Source organism: Acomys russatus, chromosome 17 (assembly GCF_903995435.1).
Source record: "Acomys russatus chromosome 17, mAcoRus1.1, whole genome shotgun sequence".
Taxonomy (NCBI): Eukaryota; Metazoa; Chordata; class Mammalia; order Rodentia; family Muridae; genus Acomys; species Acomys russatus.
Genome location: NC_067153.1, coordinates 46810469 through 46826795, shown reverse-complemented (window position 1 = coordinate 46826795; position 16327 = coordinate 46810469). Strand labels below are relative to the sequence as shown.

General features: G+C 51.2%; 1 protein-coding gene across 1 annotated transcript in view; it reads right to left on the bottom strand.

Moving 5' to 3' along the window:
* Positions 1-16327, bottom strand: part of Parvb (parvin beta) — an 84034-nt gene that overhangs the window by 6741 nt on the left and 60966 nt on the right. Inside the window, exons 7-10 of the mRNA XM_051160121.1 lie at positions 14265-14323; positions 8852-8871; positions 3696-3757; positions 3075-3143 (exon numbers count right to left, since the gene is read on the bottom strand). Of these exons, the coding sequence (XP_051016078.1) occupies positions 3075-3143; positions 3696-3757; positions 8852-8871; positions 14265-14323 (210 nt within the window). The remainder of the gene's footprint in view (positions 1-3074; positions 3144-3695; positions 3758-8851; positions 8872-14264; positions 14324-16327) is intronic.

Genomic DNA, 16327 nt, shown 5'->3' with positions numbered 1-16327 from the left:
TGAATCTGGCTCTTCACAAGCTTATTACAATGCTAAGGGTAGCTTACAGGGGTACTAGACAAATTTTGATCTCAGTACACATGGCCAATGACTGTAGTAGTGAACCACTTTCATATAAGAAGAGCTCTTCTACAATTCCCAGGCAGGAATCCTGAAGAGATAGGAGGGGATGGGACTCCTAGGTGACCTTCATCTTCCAGAGACTAGCATCTTCAAATATGCAAATGAGATCACAAAGAAGGGGCAGCACCCCTTTAAAAGCTGAGACCCTTCCAGCCAGGCCTTCCACTATCCTGGAGGGCTTCGGAGATTCCCTCCCGACAGCATTTAAATGGAAAAGGGAACATCACAAATATCAGATTTTGAGAGCCAGGAGCTTGGGGGAAATTTCCCCTAAGAAGCAAAGGCATAAAGTAATTTTAAGCGGGTGGCAGGCCTTCCAGGGGACCAGCCAGCAAGCACACACTTAATAGAATGCCAGCGATAATGAAAGTAGACTTTGCCTGCCTTAACACTATCTGATGGCAGGGAAGGAAAAAAAAAAAAAAAAAAAAAAGGAAAAATGCAGATTTTCCCCCTGATCACAGGCACCCTGGCTGTGAGTTCTAGAGGGTCACATAAGAAATGCTGGGTGGGCTGCAACGGATATGGGTCAGCTGCCCGTACAGCGGGCGCCAGCTTCCATGATCAGACCTTCCCAAGCCTCATGGTGCTGGCTGTTTTGGTCTTACACCTACCTCTATGTCTGCTTTCATTTCTACATGGTAACCCCCGAGGAAACAGACAGGGCACAAATAGCTGTGGGCAGAACACCTGCCATGCAGCGTGTGCATGAGCAGGAAGGGGTCCAATCATTTACTCTAACTCAGCCTCACACCTGAAGGGAAGGAAATGAGTTTAACAGTGCTGGGAAGGGAACCCAAGGGCCTTGAGCATGCTCAGCAGATGCTATGTGACTGAGTCGCAGCTCTCAACCTAAGAAGAGACCAGGACCAGGCATGGTGGTGTGTGCCTAAAACCTTGGCACTCAGGAAGCTAAGACAGGAGGCTCACTGACTGTTTAAGGCTAGCCTGAGCTACAAAGTGCATCCAAGGCTAAGGTAAATCTCTTGTCTTGAGGAGATGGAGGGAGAAGGAAAACAGAGAGAGAGAGAGAGAGAGAGAGAGAGAGAGAGAGAGAGAGGATGACTGACAGATTGAAAAGAGAAATAGCTTCAGACAGAGACATCCATTTCTCGCAAGAAGATGCCCAAATGTATTTAGGGAGAAAAAAACAGCACATTACAAAACAGCTGTCCTGTGTGCTCGACTGTTATTAAAGAGAGTGTGTTGTTTTATGCATGAACACTTTGGAAGAGACCCAGGCGGAGTTGGGGGTGGGGGACAGTAGGGAGGGAGAGAAACAGCTTTTCACTTTAGCTTCCCCGAGCTTCAGGAAATCTAAAGTGTCACCCAGCAAGCATGCTGCATGAGCAAACAGCTAAGGATAAGAGATGCATTTGCAAATCACACGCATACATGTACAAGCGAGGGCCTGTGCCCAAACACATGCACACGCTGCACACGCTGCGTGCGCACGCACACACGCGCACGCACACACACACACACACACACACACACACACTGCTCTCTAAGACAAACCACACTGCCTCCACCCACCAAGAATACTCAGGAGAAATGCTTGGAACAACAGCTCCCCACCCCCCATCCCCGGGGTGCAGCGCCCTCAGGGTGATAGATTATGGTGACTTCTGTTTGTTTTTCTTATCTTCATTTTCAGACATTTCTGCGATGAACCTGAATTACTTTTTTAATTAGAAAGCAAATGGGAGAAGTTAAAGAAAGAAAAAGCAATAGAAGGAACCGCCCAGGGGTTTAGGAAGGATCAGCTGTGCATTAAGGATGTCTGCACCAAGATTCTGGCTCAGAACTCAACCACACAACTAAGCTGAGGAAAATTCTGTTGGGCCTTTCAAGGCCTGCTGTGTGCTTGGAGACTGTCACCACAATGGTGCTCTAGCTTGAAGAGGAAGTGTGTGAGATACATAGGACAGAAACGCTTTGCCACTATTCCCCAAATGAATGCTTATTTTTTTATTATTATTATTCCTGTAATTTGTATGATGTATGGGGTAGATCGCCAGTTTAGTGTCACAGTGTCTGTGGAGTCAGAGGACAACTTGTGGGAGTCAGCTGTATCTTTCTACTATGTGGGTCCCTTGGGATCAAACACATGTCATCAGGCTTGCTTGACAATCGCTTTTACCAGCTGAGCCATCTGCCTGGCTCCTGGTCAGATGGGACAATCAACGTCTCTCATGCCGCCACAGGACCAAACATGAGGCTGCCATGTCTCTGCCCTTGAAGTGGAAGGCACGGAATGTTCTAGACCCAGAGACCTTCACAGCAAAGGGCCTGTGGCATGCTGGGATGCAGTGTTGAGGGTAGGAACTAAAAGTTGAACTGTCTCTGTCCAAAGTAAGCAGGGATCCTAATCCCTAGACTCTGTGTGTGTGTGTGACTTTTTTTGGAAACAGAGTCTCTCTCTGCTTGCCCTTGTGTCCTTAGGGTAGGTGCTATTCCAGCATGGTGCTGCCATGCACTCACGCATTCTCTAGACACTAAATCTGGGAAGCAGCCTGGATGGGGGTGGGGTGGCGGGAGGGGGGGCAACGATGCGCACAGAGCCCTGTGCAGAACGCAGTCACAGGAGGAGACCGCAGAAGATGGAAGTAATGCATCTATGGACGCAAGAACGCTGAAGCCCTCCTGCAGAAACCACAGAGGCAGTGGGAAGGAGCCAGCCTGCCTACACTGTGCCTCTGGACTCAGCCTGCAGAGCCAGTGTGACTCCAGCGTTTGGTCTCTGGTTGTCACGGCTACAGGAAGCAGAGGGTCTGAGCAGGCAGCTTGGTCAGGCTGGAGCAATACTGTGGGCTACACACCAGGAGCTCCTCCTGAGAGACACACAAGGTGGTCTTACTTGTTCCCACTCCCTCACCCCCACCCCCACGTTGAGAGCTGCTAGAAGAAGCACAGGACAAGAAGGGACCCTCCACCAAAGTCCTTCCTACCTGGGTCTCCAAGTCGGTCACCTCCAAGTTCAGTTTATTCAAGTGTTTGTTCACAAACGTGATGAGAGACTGTCCAGAGGCAAAGGCAGTATCAGCAACCTTCTGCAGACCCTACCAAACCCAAGCCCCCAACATGGCAGGGTGAGACCATGCCAGACTCTTCTCTAATGGGCGTAATAAAAAGGTTCTGTGTCTGGCCCTGCATTCTTAAGCCAGCCCTGGTTTTGATGGCGCGGTGCCAACAGGGATCAAGCTGGCCATTTGTTCTGGTTGACACGGCCACTGTGGCGCACCTTGCTGAGTGTGCACCATACAGAAGGCACACACTTAAAAATCCCAAATGGGGCTAGAGAGATAGCTCAGCGGTTAAGAGCACTGACTGCTCTTCCAGAGGTCCTGAGTTCAATTCCCAGCCAACCACATGGTGGCTCACAGCCATTTTTATGGGATCTGATGCACACTGTATACATAATAAATAAATCTTTAAAAAAAAAAATCCCAAATAGCTCTCATCTCCATCTCAGCCTCCCTTGGGTCTGCAGAGAGTCTAGACAGAGTCTGCCTAGGCACAGGTCCCGAGAGGGTGGGCCGGGGTTGGAGGTAGGGGCTGAGATAATCTACCTTCTTCACAAGGTTGAGCTTGTCCGGTGCATGGTCGAAAAGCGTGTCGAAGGCATCCCGCTCTGCATGGCGTGCAAGAAAGAGGACCGGGAGGAATCACTGAGCACACTCTGTCACCCTGCATCCCAACCCTTCAGCCATCAGTGTTCTGGAAACAGCCACCCTGCCCCCTCACGGCCTCTGAAGGGTTCCCGGCTTGTACTTATCGCAACTTGGAAAATACACTTCCTCCTTGCAGCACTGTCTGCTGGACCTTCGGGCCTCTAAGCCTCCTGGAGAGATGGATTATTCTCCCAACTCCTGGCCCTGTCTTTGACTCTAGCAACAGGAAAGGGTCCCCAAATGTACTGGGGTGAGGGTGCCCAAGTCCTTGGTGTCCTCTGCAGGAGACCTGCAGGCAGCTCATTGCTCCCTGAGGTATCCCATCTCTTTCTTCCTTAATGAATAACCTGCTCCGTTACCTGTGTGCAAGCTGCTACCCCAGTCAGCATAGAAGGCCCCATCCTCCCACCAGAGGACCGAAGTCCTCTACACAATTAGCATATGAAAAGGACAAGTTGGCAAAGAGGAACACTGGAACCCTGAAACCCCTCCCTAACCACAATAGACACCTCCAGCCCACCAAGGCTGACAAAGAAAAAAAAAATTAAATCTGAAAATCTGCATGTGGCTCTCTGGCTCAGGACATGTGCACTCCAAAGTGTCTGCGGGTGGCCTGGGGCCCATTCTAACAGTGTGGTACACCCCTGGGAGCAGATTTAAGATGCTGGTGAGACAGCCGTGCTAACACATGAATTTGTGCGAACTATGTGTGACAGATAGTGCGTGCTCAGAAAAGCCCACTCTATGCAAATGAGCCAAAATACCCTTGCTATGCAAATAAGGGGAAAGCTGGCTCTAAGGTAACAGGAAAGCCCAGCTCTGCACGTTGGAGGCATCGGTTCCCAGCTTGGAAGCCGATCGGTCCTCAGTCTCCTCTGGCTGTAACTGTGTGCCTCTGCTCTGTTCTTTGTTCAGGGACACAAGAACCTGGAATCCTTCCAGAGATGTACTCTGAACCCCAATATCTGCCAATACTTGTAAGAAGTGGGGGACACAGATCATTGGGAAAGGTGACAGTAGCCCAGGTCAAGCAGAGGCCTGACCTGAGGGCTCCAGGGCCAGCAAAGTGGCTGGGGGGGGGGCGGGGAGGGAAGGGGGGACGGGCAGCACTGGAAAGGACCTAGGCCTTGACTTCTGTCTTTTTGGTTCTTCAGGCATTGTGTTCTCCTGGGACAGAGCTAGCGGAGAGGCCTTCCACCATCCCCACCCCACCCCCCCAGCTCCAACACAGAATTCTGGCTGGGAGGGGGAGGGCACAAGGAGCCTTCTCTCACCTCAGGGAATAAGGAGTGCTGAGGAGGAGCACAAAGAAGGATGACATAAACTGAGAAAACCAGGACTCCTGGGAGAAGAGGCAGCCAGGACAGTCTAAAGGAAGCCTCCTACCAACCTAGCCCCAAGATGAAGGTGCCAGAGATTCAGGCCAGGGTCTGCAAGCAGCTCCATCCAACCTAAGGCCTCTCCCTCAGCCTTGGGGTTAGGCGAGAGGCAAAATGGAGAGAAGGGACCTTTTGTGTGTGCATGTGTAACACAAGTATGTGTGTGTGTTGGGGGGAAAGGAGACAGATCCTTCCCCTAAGGGCCAGTGGGGACAAAAATCCACGCTCAGTTAGCACCAGATGTCACTCACTTCCGTAATCTGCTAAATCAGATTATCCTCCAGAAAACAATCTGTAAAGGGGCAAAAGGAGCTTAGCCCTCTTGAAGCAGTGCAGTCCTGCAAAGCGGCTCAGGCAAAGCCCCAGGAGCCCAGACTCTTGACGTCACTGGTTTATTTAGCTGGGCCACCGCTGGGCTGGCTGAGTGCTATGTGGGCGGCTGCTAGGCGCCTCCCACACTGGCTGTTTACTTAGACCTAGAGGACACGTCGTGTGGCACTATGGCCAGGAGGGACCTGAGGCTCTAGACACGGGTGGTGGGGACAGGGCAGAGCTGGGTTCAAATTCTCACTGAGTGACTTGAAAAGCCAGACTTTGGGTTGCTTCCCTGGCCAAAAGGACTTTTGCTCTGTCAGCAGGAATAACCCTGGCCCGTTCTTCACCACTTCTCTGAGCATCAAAAGTAGGGACGAGGCCACAGGGACAACCTTCAGGCATGTCTGGGTCCCCACCAATTTCCCTCCTGTGCTTGGGAAGTCTAGTTGGGAAAAGCACAAAGTGGAAAGCATCCTAGATCTGCCCCTTGTGCCCCACTTGGTCGCCTTTAGACTAGAAGGTTCTCCTTAATCTACACTCTGACTCCTCTTGAGAGCAAAGGCTGGGACCACAGTGGCGTCAAAGTGCTACCCTGGGGACAAGGATGGGGGCTCCTACTTTTCCCAGGTACACCCCCATAATCTTCAGCTTCTGGGGCTTGACCAACTCCATCAGGCAGCACCCAAATTTGCAACTATGGACAAGAGGTTGAAGTAATGGAGGGGTAGAAGAAAGAACCTTGAAGTCTGAGGCAAGGTTGCTGGAGAGATCTGAGGGGGTAGGGCATTCTAGCTAGAGTGAACAGAATGTGCAAAGAGAAATGTGGGAGGGTCAGATTCAAGAGTAGGGTGGCCTGGGAGGGAGGCTGACAGGAGCTGCATCCTTTGGTGCAGCGTCCTGGGTGCACAGTGACCAGGGGTGTGAGCTTCCGGTCAGAGTTTTAATTTAGCACAGGCTCTACTGGAGAGGCGCATGGGAGACACTGGACCGCAGCAAACTGAGCATGGGATGAGGCGCTTCTGCACTTGCCCATCCGATTCTGACAGCATCAGAAAGGGCTTCAGAGTAAAGAACTGGGGAGAAAGGGCCACAAGCTAGAGAAAAGCCAACTGGCAATGCCGTTGCTATGGAGACCAGGCTGTAACCTCCCAGCTCCCAGGAGACTTGTTTCCAGGGAGAGAAAAACCTGCTCCCACCTCAGCCAGGACAAGCTGCTGCTGCTGATGAGCAGGGGCTGGGCACACCTTCATCTGCTAGAATGATGGAAAAGTGACCAGCGAGGAGCCACAGGCCCTGTGCACAACACTTAAAAGCCAAAACAGGCTGAAGGAACTGGTTCCAGCAAGACCCAGCCTAGGAGGGTCAGCCTGCTGCCTTGGAACCTCCACACACCTGACAGTGATCCAGGAAGGACTGCTGAGATCTTGCAGGCTTGGGAGTGAGTGGCCTCTACAGCCCTGAGCACTGCATGTGCCTACAAACATAACTGTTGCACCACTGTCCTGGGACAAGGAGAGCATGCACATGCTGAGGCTTCCGGGAGCATGGCTGGCTCTGGGTGTGTCAGATGATTATAGACATAAATAAGACAAGCTGAACGTAGCTGAGCCGGTGCATGCTGGTTTGTGGCAGGGGAAATCCCTGGTGAGGGACAGATAAGTCAATGCAAGAAGGAACCATGGGGTAATTTAGTAGGAGAGCATCTCAGGAGGAAAGCAGTAAAGGTGAGGCAGCCACAAAGTTGGGCCTGGACATTCAGGAGGTTAAGAAAACAAGGGGGCCACTGAGGATGTGATGTCTGGGGCATCTTAAGAGGCCACTGTAGGGATGGTGAACAGGAAACAGACAAGGGATGTTTTGAGAACTCCCTCCCCCAGCAATGTGCAAAGAAGCCAAACGGAAACCTCTGGGTGGAAACCAACAAACAGTGCACCAATGGTAGCAGTGTGGCCAGACCCTGGCAGGACGGTAAGGCCAGATGGGACCAGAAATCCTAGGACAACCATGCAGCACTAAGGCTGAGACTGTCAGCCTCGTAACTAGGAGACCTCCTTGCGTCAGCAGAAGCGCAAGGCGGAGGCGGAACTAATTGCCTGTCACTAGCTAATAGCCCGGTTCATCTTACGCTAGTGCCTTCCAGAAGTGAAGTGAGTACAGCCTCCAAGGAAGCCTCTCATGGCCTCAGATGTCCCCCAGCACTGTGCCTGCTGAGACCTGCCTCACCTGGCTCTCCCCTTGGGAGCCACGGCCTGTGCACCTGACCAGGTGTTCTCGCCAGCTGCCAGGGCTCTCCCAAGATACTGACTGGGCCCAGGCTCAACACCCTCCCCCAGCCAAGACAACTCTTTTCAGATCCTGTGAACCTGAAACAGGGCCAACCCAAACACAGAAGTGACGACTCCACACTCAGGCACTCTCAGGTCCCCGTTTGTCATCTTCCCGCCTCTGCAATCCCCAGGGGTTCAGAGCCTCCTCCGTGTAGAGATGACAGGGATGTAGAGAAATATGTCTCGAAACTAGCCTGCACCTGAACATGGGTAGGGGTCCCACGTGACCCACGTCTGCTCGCACCCTGTCTCTCCTTCACAGACTGAACGAGAGGCTCCCTTCCACCTTCCTTTGTATTTAATAATAGTGGCATAAAGACTGGGATGAAAGCAGGTCAACGGGAGTTGCTTTAACAAAGTGCTAAAGAAGCCTGTGGATTTTCCCAGCAAGCATAGCACCTGTCCATCAGAAAAGGCTCAAGGGGCACGCGGCTGCAGCTTTCCCTCACACTCAAGACCTTGCAGAACCATCAGAGCTGTGCCCATTCTCCAAGGAGGTGATTCTGGGCCTTTCTTTATAACGGCCAGGTCAGAGAAGGGCGCTGGGTTTTAGAGGTAGCATTTGCCACCCCAAGGATTCCCCAGTGTCAGGCACACATCTGGAAATGAACTGGGGGCCTCTGTCTGCCTTCCACTTCTCTAACACCCTACTTCCCTTCCTGCCAGCTGGAGAATACACCATGGTGGCAGAGTGCTTTCTGCTTTCAACTGCCCATGTTGGCCTCCCTGCCTAAGCTGGGAGCCAGGCTTCCACCTCTGAGGATTTAAATGCAGCCACAAGTTTTCGATCCCCTTGTCTGCCCTCTCTTGTCCAGGGGACAGGGTCAGGTGCATGGGCAATTACCTCCTTTCCTCCCTCCTTCCCTGTAGGTAAGCTAGAAACATTCTCCCAACTGGCACTCCTCCCTCCCAACAGCCTCACCCCCTCCTGCCCAAGTTCACACACATGACCTTTAGAACCCCAGAGCTTTCTGGGTTGGCCCCTGTGTCCCCAGGGATCTCGGTGTGTCCCACCCCAAACCAGGGTACTTACCAAACCGGCCCATCATGAGTCTATGGGAAAAAACAAAACAAAACAAAAAGTCAGATGGTCACTTGGACCCAGTCTTTAACAGCGGGGGGCAGGCAGAGCCAACCAGACCTCAGTACCCAGACCCAGGGTCCCCCTTTGCTCTGGTTTAATAAAGGTGAGGGGCTTGTGCAGATGACAGACATCAGCACAAGAGTGACAGCAAACTGTCCTCTTCCCTGACACCTGGTATATCATTTAGAGGGAACAGGCATAACGGAGCATGGGAACTGGGAGTATGTTGATTCTAGCCAAAGTTTCTCACAATCATGCCCAGAAGAGGCCACTGTAGGGACAGTGGGTTTTTGTTGTTGTTGTTGTTGTTGTTTTGTTTGTGTCTTGATCCCTGTGGGGGGGGGGTCAACTATCCCTTTCACATAGCAGATATCCTGCATATTAGACATTTACATTATGATTTATAACAGTAGAAAATTACAGTTATGAATTAGCCATGAAAACAAAGTTATGGTTGGGGAGTCACCACAAGGAAGGAACTATATTAAAGGGTCACAGCACTGGAAAGGTTGAGAACCTCTGAGATAGAGGGTGAGCGTGGGAGTCTGGTGCTTTGGGCTAGAAAAGCCACTGAATGCTTAAAGATTAATGAGCTGTTGTGAGAACTTAGAAGATAATGGTGGGAGATCTCGATGGTGAGTTTTGGAGGGGATTCTGAGAGTCCCTCAAAGACTCTATGGGGCTATTTGTGTGATATTTTGAAATAATCTATGGCTCTTGTCATCTGGAACTGCAGAAACGGCTGTGATAAAGAAGGGACCAGTATCACTGGGGGTGAAACCTGGGACTTGTCCCCTCTGGGCCAGCACACCGAGGCTGTGTGTCAGAGGCTGCCTCTGTGACTGGCATCTGAACTTCACAGTGTATAAGAATCTCCCAGGTGGTGCTGGTTTCGAAGGCATGAAGGGGTCACAGAGAGCAGCTAAGCCGCGGCACTGTGAAAGACCTGAAGATGCCCCACTGAGAAAGGGACAGCCTCCATTGCAGCAGAAGCCTCAGGATTGAAGGGATCATGGAGAAAAGCTTAGGCTTAGCAACATGTGGTAAGGTCCAAAGCCTCTGAAGAGAGGCTAGGAGCCCATGGGTAGAGGCCACAGCATTTGGGAGTCGCCACTACATGGCATGAGCACCAAGGGCATCAGCAGGTGTCATGGGGTCAGACTTGAGCCTAGGAGATAAGCTCTGTATGCTGCAGAAGGGTGAACCAGAAAGGTAAAGCTGCCCAGGCTTCCTTGGAGCCCAGAAGATAGTGAGTCCCAGATGTCAGACATGAAGCAAATACAGCTGCTGGAGTTTGGCTTTGCTTTGAGTAGATTGTGACTGTGACCTGAATTGTATGAGAAAGCATTGAGCAAGCCAGTGAACAGCACTCTTCCGTGGCCTCTGTTTCAGTTTCTGTCCCTAGGTTCCTTCCTTGAGTTCCTGCCCTGATTTCCCTCAGTGATAGACTTCAACTGTAAACTGAAATCAATCATTTCCTTTCTAAGTTGCTTTTGGTCATTGTGGTGGTTTGAATAGGAATGGCCCCATAGACTCTTGTGTATGAGTTCTCAGCCCATAGGGAGTGGCAGCTAGGAGGTGTGGCCTTGTTGGAGGAAGTGCATCATCATGTGGGCAGGCCTTGCAGTCTCCTATAGGCTAGCTCCACCCAGTATAGGACACAGTCTCCTGCTGCTGCGTTTGTATCAAGATGCAGAACTCAGGGAGGCAGAGGCAGGTGGATCTCTGTGAGTCCAAGGTCAGCCTAGTCTACAAAGAGTCCAGGATAGCCAAGGCTACACAGAGAAACCATGTCTTGAATCCTTCGCCACCTCCCCAAAAAAGATGTAGAACACTCCTCTGGTACCATGTCTGTCTGCATGATGCCATTCTTCCTACCATGATAATAGTGGACTAAACTTCTAAAACTGTATGCCAGCCCCAATTAAATGTTTTCCTTTACAAGAGTTGCCATGGTCATGGTGTCTCTTCACAGCAATGAAGAGACCCTTAGTTGGGGTTTCCCAACTAAGACCGTCATGGTGTTTATTTCAACTATGCAAAGTAAACTGAGATAGTTTGGCTACAGCTAACCCAGCCACCACATCTGCATGTAAGCATGACCCATTTTTGGAAACCTGTGAGACCTAAGTTCTCAAAGACCCCTAGAGCCAACTTCCGGAAAGATAAGGGAGAGTTTCTTCTGAAGCTCAGCTGCCACACTTCCTAAAGTTAAGAGATGCATTCAGTCCCCCAGACACCTACTTCCAGGGCAAGTCCTTGGGCTCCATCTTATTAAACACTTACTAGAGAGACCTACTATGTGCAAGACATAAAGACACAGAACCGAACACCCTGAGCCTGTCCCTGGCCAGGGTTCCTCCTCCACAGCTCAGGGTTGGTAACAAAAAAAGACATAATAGGTGACAGGAATGGTAAGGCCATCCACTCCTGTTTGGAAAGCTGGGAAGGCTTCCTGGAGGGAGATGCCTCTGGGAAACCAAAAGGGAGAATGGGACATAGGAGCTAAGCATTAACAGTGTGCCTGGCACATTGTACTCAGTACTCAGGAGGCAGAGGCAGGTGGATCCCTGTGAGTTTGAGGCCAGCCTGGTCTACGTAGTAAGACCCCATCTCAACGCCCCCCAAAAAAAACAACAATAACAACAACAACAAAAACCAAAACAAAACAAAAAAAAAAACCCCAAACTCAAAAAAGTTAGCAATGCAGACATCACCAATAAATTAATCTCAGGCCTGTGCATTCCCAGAGGTGCATACAGCAAAGAAGAAGTGGGCAGGAAATAGCCAGAGGTGCACAGCAGGGACCACGATGGCCATAAGGCCTCTCTGTAGGTTTGGCAGGTACCTGATACTCTACAGTGATCCCTCATCAGCCCTTGTGGCCACAAGGATGGGGGTCGGGTGGGCAAAAGAGAGCAAAGCCCAAGTTGGTAGGCCAGACAGGAGGCTAACAGGCAGGGACTAAAAAAAAAAAAAAAAAATCTCCTTTCCTTGGTGGCATAGAACAGCCTGGCATCCAGCAGAAATAGCTCAATGGAAGTGTCCCCCTCTCTGACTCCAGGGTACTCCTGCCCCTGAAAATGCCACTGTGGCTACAGAACTTCCCAAGCCCCACACTGTGCCTGATTTTACATTCTACCCAATCATCTTCTTGTCAGCCTGACCCTGATGCTCAACCCTGGAGCTGAGGCACCATCTCTACCACGCATCCTCTATGTCCATCTGCACCCTGCTTCTCCCATGACCAGCTTCAGTGGGCACACAGCAGCTCCCCAGAATGTCTGGGTGCAGCTGGTGGGCTGTCAGGACAGCATTGGCCACATCTCTCTCCCTCCCTCCCTCCCTCCCTCTCCCTCTCTCTCTCTCTCTCTCTCTCTCTCTCTCTCTCTCTCTCTCTCTCTCTCTCTCTCTCTCCTTTCAGGTTTTACCCCCATCCCCAATGACTGTGGAGCCCCAGCACCTCTTGATGTCTTCTCTGGTCCCCCTTGCCCTGAGCAGACCGCAATAGATGGCCTATGCTACTTCCCACAGCTGTACAGGTCCCTGGACCACTCAAGGTCAGAAGGTGGAGTCTGTTCTTGCAAACTCCTGACAGGGGTTGATGACCCAAGACCTACTCTGGCCCACAGAGAATAAAAGTCATGGTACAGGAATCTAGGATGAGGCTGGATTTAGGGTCCCCACCGTCTCAGAACATGAAGGGAACTGGACAGGAAGATCAACCCATGAGCACCAAAGGAAGTATGAGGAGGCTCTGGGAAGCCCTCAGATTCACATATCGCAGGACCAGCCACAGCGAGATTAGCACAACCTCCTGGCTGAGCCCATTCACATGGCTGACTGCAGGCTTGTGAGGAAATGAAGTGACTCAGGTGTGGCGTCTCTCAAGACAGGCTGCCAGCTCCTCACCCTACCCTCTATTCCTTGAACTCACCCTTCTGTAGTCACAGACCCACAGTGCTGGCACAACTCACTCCCACCTGACCCCACCCCCACCCCCAGCTATCTGCTCTTCCCTGGGGACTACACGGAGCAGGACAGAAAACACACACACACACACACACACACACACATACACTCATCTTCAGCTTCTCTGGTTCTCTGGCAGCCCATTCACTCTGCCTGAGTGGGTTCTGTGCCAGTCAGCAGCTGAAAGGCTGTAACACGACACACAGCCTTGGCGACTCTGTGAATGGAGCTGGTGAGCTAACTGGTGCCTTCAATGTTTTAAACACTAAAACAAGTTTAGTCAGGAGGAGCAAAGGGGGTGAGTCCCTGGGACCCATCATGGGGCACCATGGGGCCACATACATGTACACTTTATGGTTTGCTATTAGGGACAAGTTCCTTTAGGTTTTTGAAAAGTCTGGATTTCTCAGAGACCAGAGGACTCAACAGTGTCCACCATAGGACAGTTGTGAGTGTCACATGGTTCCTCCCTCGAAGGGAGCAACTGGCAATAGACATGTAAAAAGGAAAACTAGGGCCGGGTATGGTGGTGCATGCCTTTAATCTCAGCATGTGGGAGGCAGAGGCTGGTGGATCACTGTGAGTTTGAGGCCAGCCTGGTCTACAAAGTGTCCAGGACAGCCAAGGCTACACAGAGAAACTCTGTCTTGAAAAAACAAAAACAAACAAACAACAAAGGAAAACTAGAGAATAGGCAGCATGGGACCAGCTCTGTGGCCACCCTGAGCTAACACACCTGACACACCCTGATCTTCTTTAACACTTAAAAAATATTGTGTGTAATGTGTGTGTGTGTGTGTGTGTGTGTGTGAGAGAGAGAGAGAGAGAGAGAGAGAGAGAGAGAGAGAGAGAGAGAGAGAAACTATCCATCTTATTTTTTGAGACAGGGTCTCTTATTGACCCAGCAGGTCCACTGATCCAGACAGGCAGATTGATGGGCTCCAAAGATCCTCCTGTCTCTGCCACCCCCAGGGACGGGGTTATATATAGGTATGCACCCCTGTACCTGATTTATTTTCCTTTTTAAAATTTATTTTTATTTTTTATGTATGTGCTGAGGATCGGGTCATGCTCACACAGTAAGCACTTGACTGACTAAACCATCTCCTAAGTTCACCTTCCAAAATAAGGAATGAGAAAGCCTCTGAGGGGAGACTAACGCAGAAAACCCGGAAGGAAGGAAGTGTGTGGAGGAAGGAAGCAGCCAGGTACGTGCACAATAAAAGCACACACGAAGACTAAGGAATATGGAGGAATACAGGTTCACCCAGGCCAGTGTCCCCAGGCTGAAGCCAGAGCTTGGGACCTGGCTTACATGAGGCCCGGATCCCGGGAGGGCCATTGGCATGAGATACAGAACCCCGAGGTGGGGCAGCTGCCATTCACTTACTCTGTGGTTGTGGTCAGCTCCTCTGAGATGTGACTGGAGTGCAGCAGGCCTTCCCGCTTCTGAAAACCCCAAAGCAAACAAATCAAGGCATAGACCATGGGGGAGGAGCAAAGTAGAGAACACAGGCTGAACATTTCATGCCTTATCCCTCACAGGTGACCTTGGGCAGGATGTCAGGCTAGACAGGGCCACATACCCCAGTGCACACTTCATGCCTGGACAGGTATATGCCAGATGACCACAGGGGAGACCCCTTCAGTGTCTATGACTATCCCCAAATTGCTCTTCATGGTGCCCTGGGATACAGGCACTAAGCAAGACTCAAGAGAAACATCCCAGGCAAGACGCAGAGCAAAGAGGGCCACTTTCCTGAAGCTGCCAGTGCTGAGGGAAGAAACCCACCTGCCACCTGGAGCCCCCAGTTAGTGGCATTTCACCCTAGCAACCCTAGCTGGCACACATGGCACCAGTAGGAGAGCAGAGGTGATGGTGGATGGCAGCCTACTTATACTGGGCATTCCTGGAGGCCAACTAAAGTAATCGTAATCACAGGTCCCTTGAAGCTCCTGAGGGACAGGGACCTGTGTCCTAACCAGGCAGCCTTCTCACTCTTCCTTAAGCTGGCCACAGACATCTTATAGACTGGTCCTTGGTAACAAGGAAATATGAATAGTGATTTCAGCTCAGCTCGAGCCAGAGCCCCCTCCCACCCAAGGCCAAGGAAGCTGTAGGTGCTTGATTCACTCGTTTGCATAAGCATGAATGAGGTGCCTATGATAATTAATATGGTAACCAAATGGCTAGCAATGTTACTCCAAGACAACCCAGGAACCCTAGTCAAGGCATAGCATGCTGGAGTGGGCTTGCAGGGGTGGTCAGATTTTCCAAAATCCTGAGCTTGTCTTGGACCAACATGTAAGACTGAAAGGAAATACCCAGACGGTGAGCCTACTCAGTTCTCTTGGGGCCCGGGGCTGACGTAGGTAGGTTTAGGAACCGTTTTCCCATGTGTCCTTGGGAAGTCTTTCCGGGCCCTCTGCCTGTGAGCTAGCGGCCAAGATTAGGGCCACAGGAATGGTCCCCCTGAGTCTGCGTCACTCTCGCTGACCACAAACATCCTGATTGGGAGGGAAGCTGGGAGAAATGGCAGGTGACCATTGCTTAATGTCAGGCAGGGCTGTCCTGGCAGCGTCCCGCTAAGCTCCCAGGGTAGTAGAGAGGTCAGAATGCCTTCAGAAAACACAGGCTTAGCCAGGTCCCCACGGACCACAGACCACAGAACAGATAAGTTAAAAATTCAGAGAACAGAGTGTCGCTTAGTGTCTCCAGAAACATAAACACCAGTGGCACATAGGTCCCAAGTATGACCTCAGCCCTTTGGCAGACATGGTGGCTCTTTGGGGCCAAAATAGGTGATCCTCACTCAGGGTCCCCAGCAGTCCAGCCAAATGCCTGGCAGCCAGTAGGTGCTTAATACATGATGAGATCTGGCACAGGAACCAAGCCTGGTGGACACCTGTGTGCTTGAAAGGCCAGGACAGGACACAGAGCAGATCCATGCCCACCTCTGAGAGCAGGACCCCAGGTCCTGGCTCCCTCCCCTAAGTAAATCAAGAGAAATGAGCCTAAACAGAGATAATGGGCAATGACGGCTTGTAACACGGAGCAAATGTGGAGCGCCTTTAATTTGGGCGTCTATCTCATCCTGCTGGTCGCAGCCTCCTCCAGTGAGTAATAAGCACATTCAAGGGGATTGAATTCCAACTCGGTGGCTTTGGAGAGAAATGAGTGTTCTCTTCAGAAATCCGGGAAATTAAACCTCAACACCCCGTGTGCCACTCTGCAAATCAACGCCATTGTTCCTGCTCCAATCATTTCTTGACGAGCCAGGGTGAGATATGCATTTTATCAAGAGGGAAAAATAGAAGGTAGCCTCTTGGGATGAGGCTGGGTGGAGGTGGGGGGTGGAGGTGGGGGGTGGGGGGGGGGGGAAAGGGGGAAGGTGGAAAACTACAAGAAGAAAAAGTCGGCGTGCCTCGAGGAGAGCAGGGAGGTGGACAAAG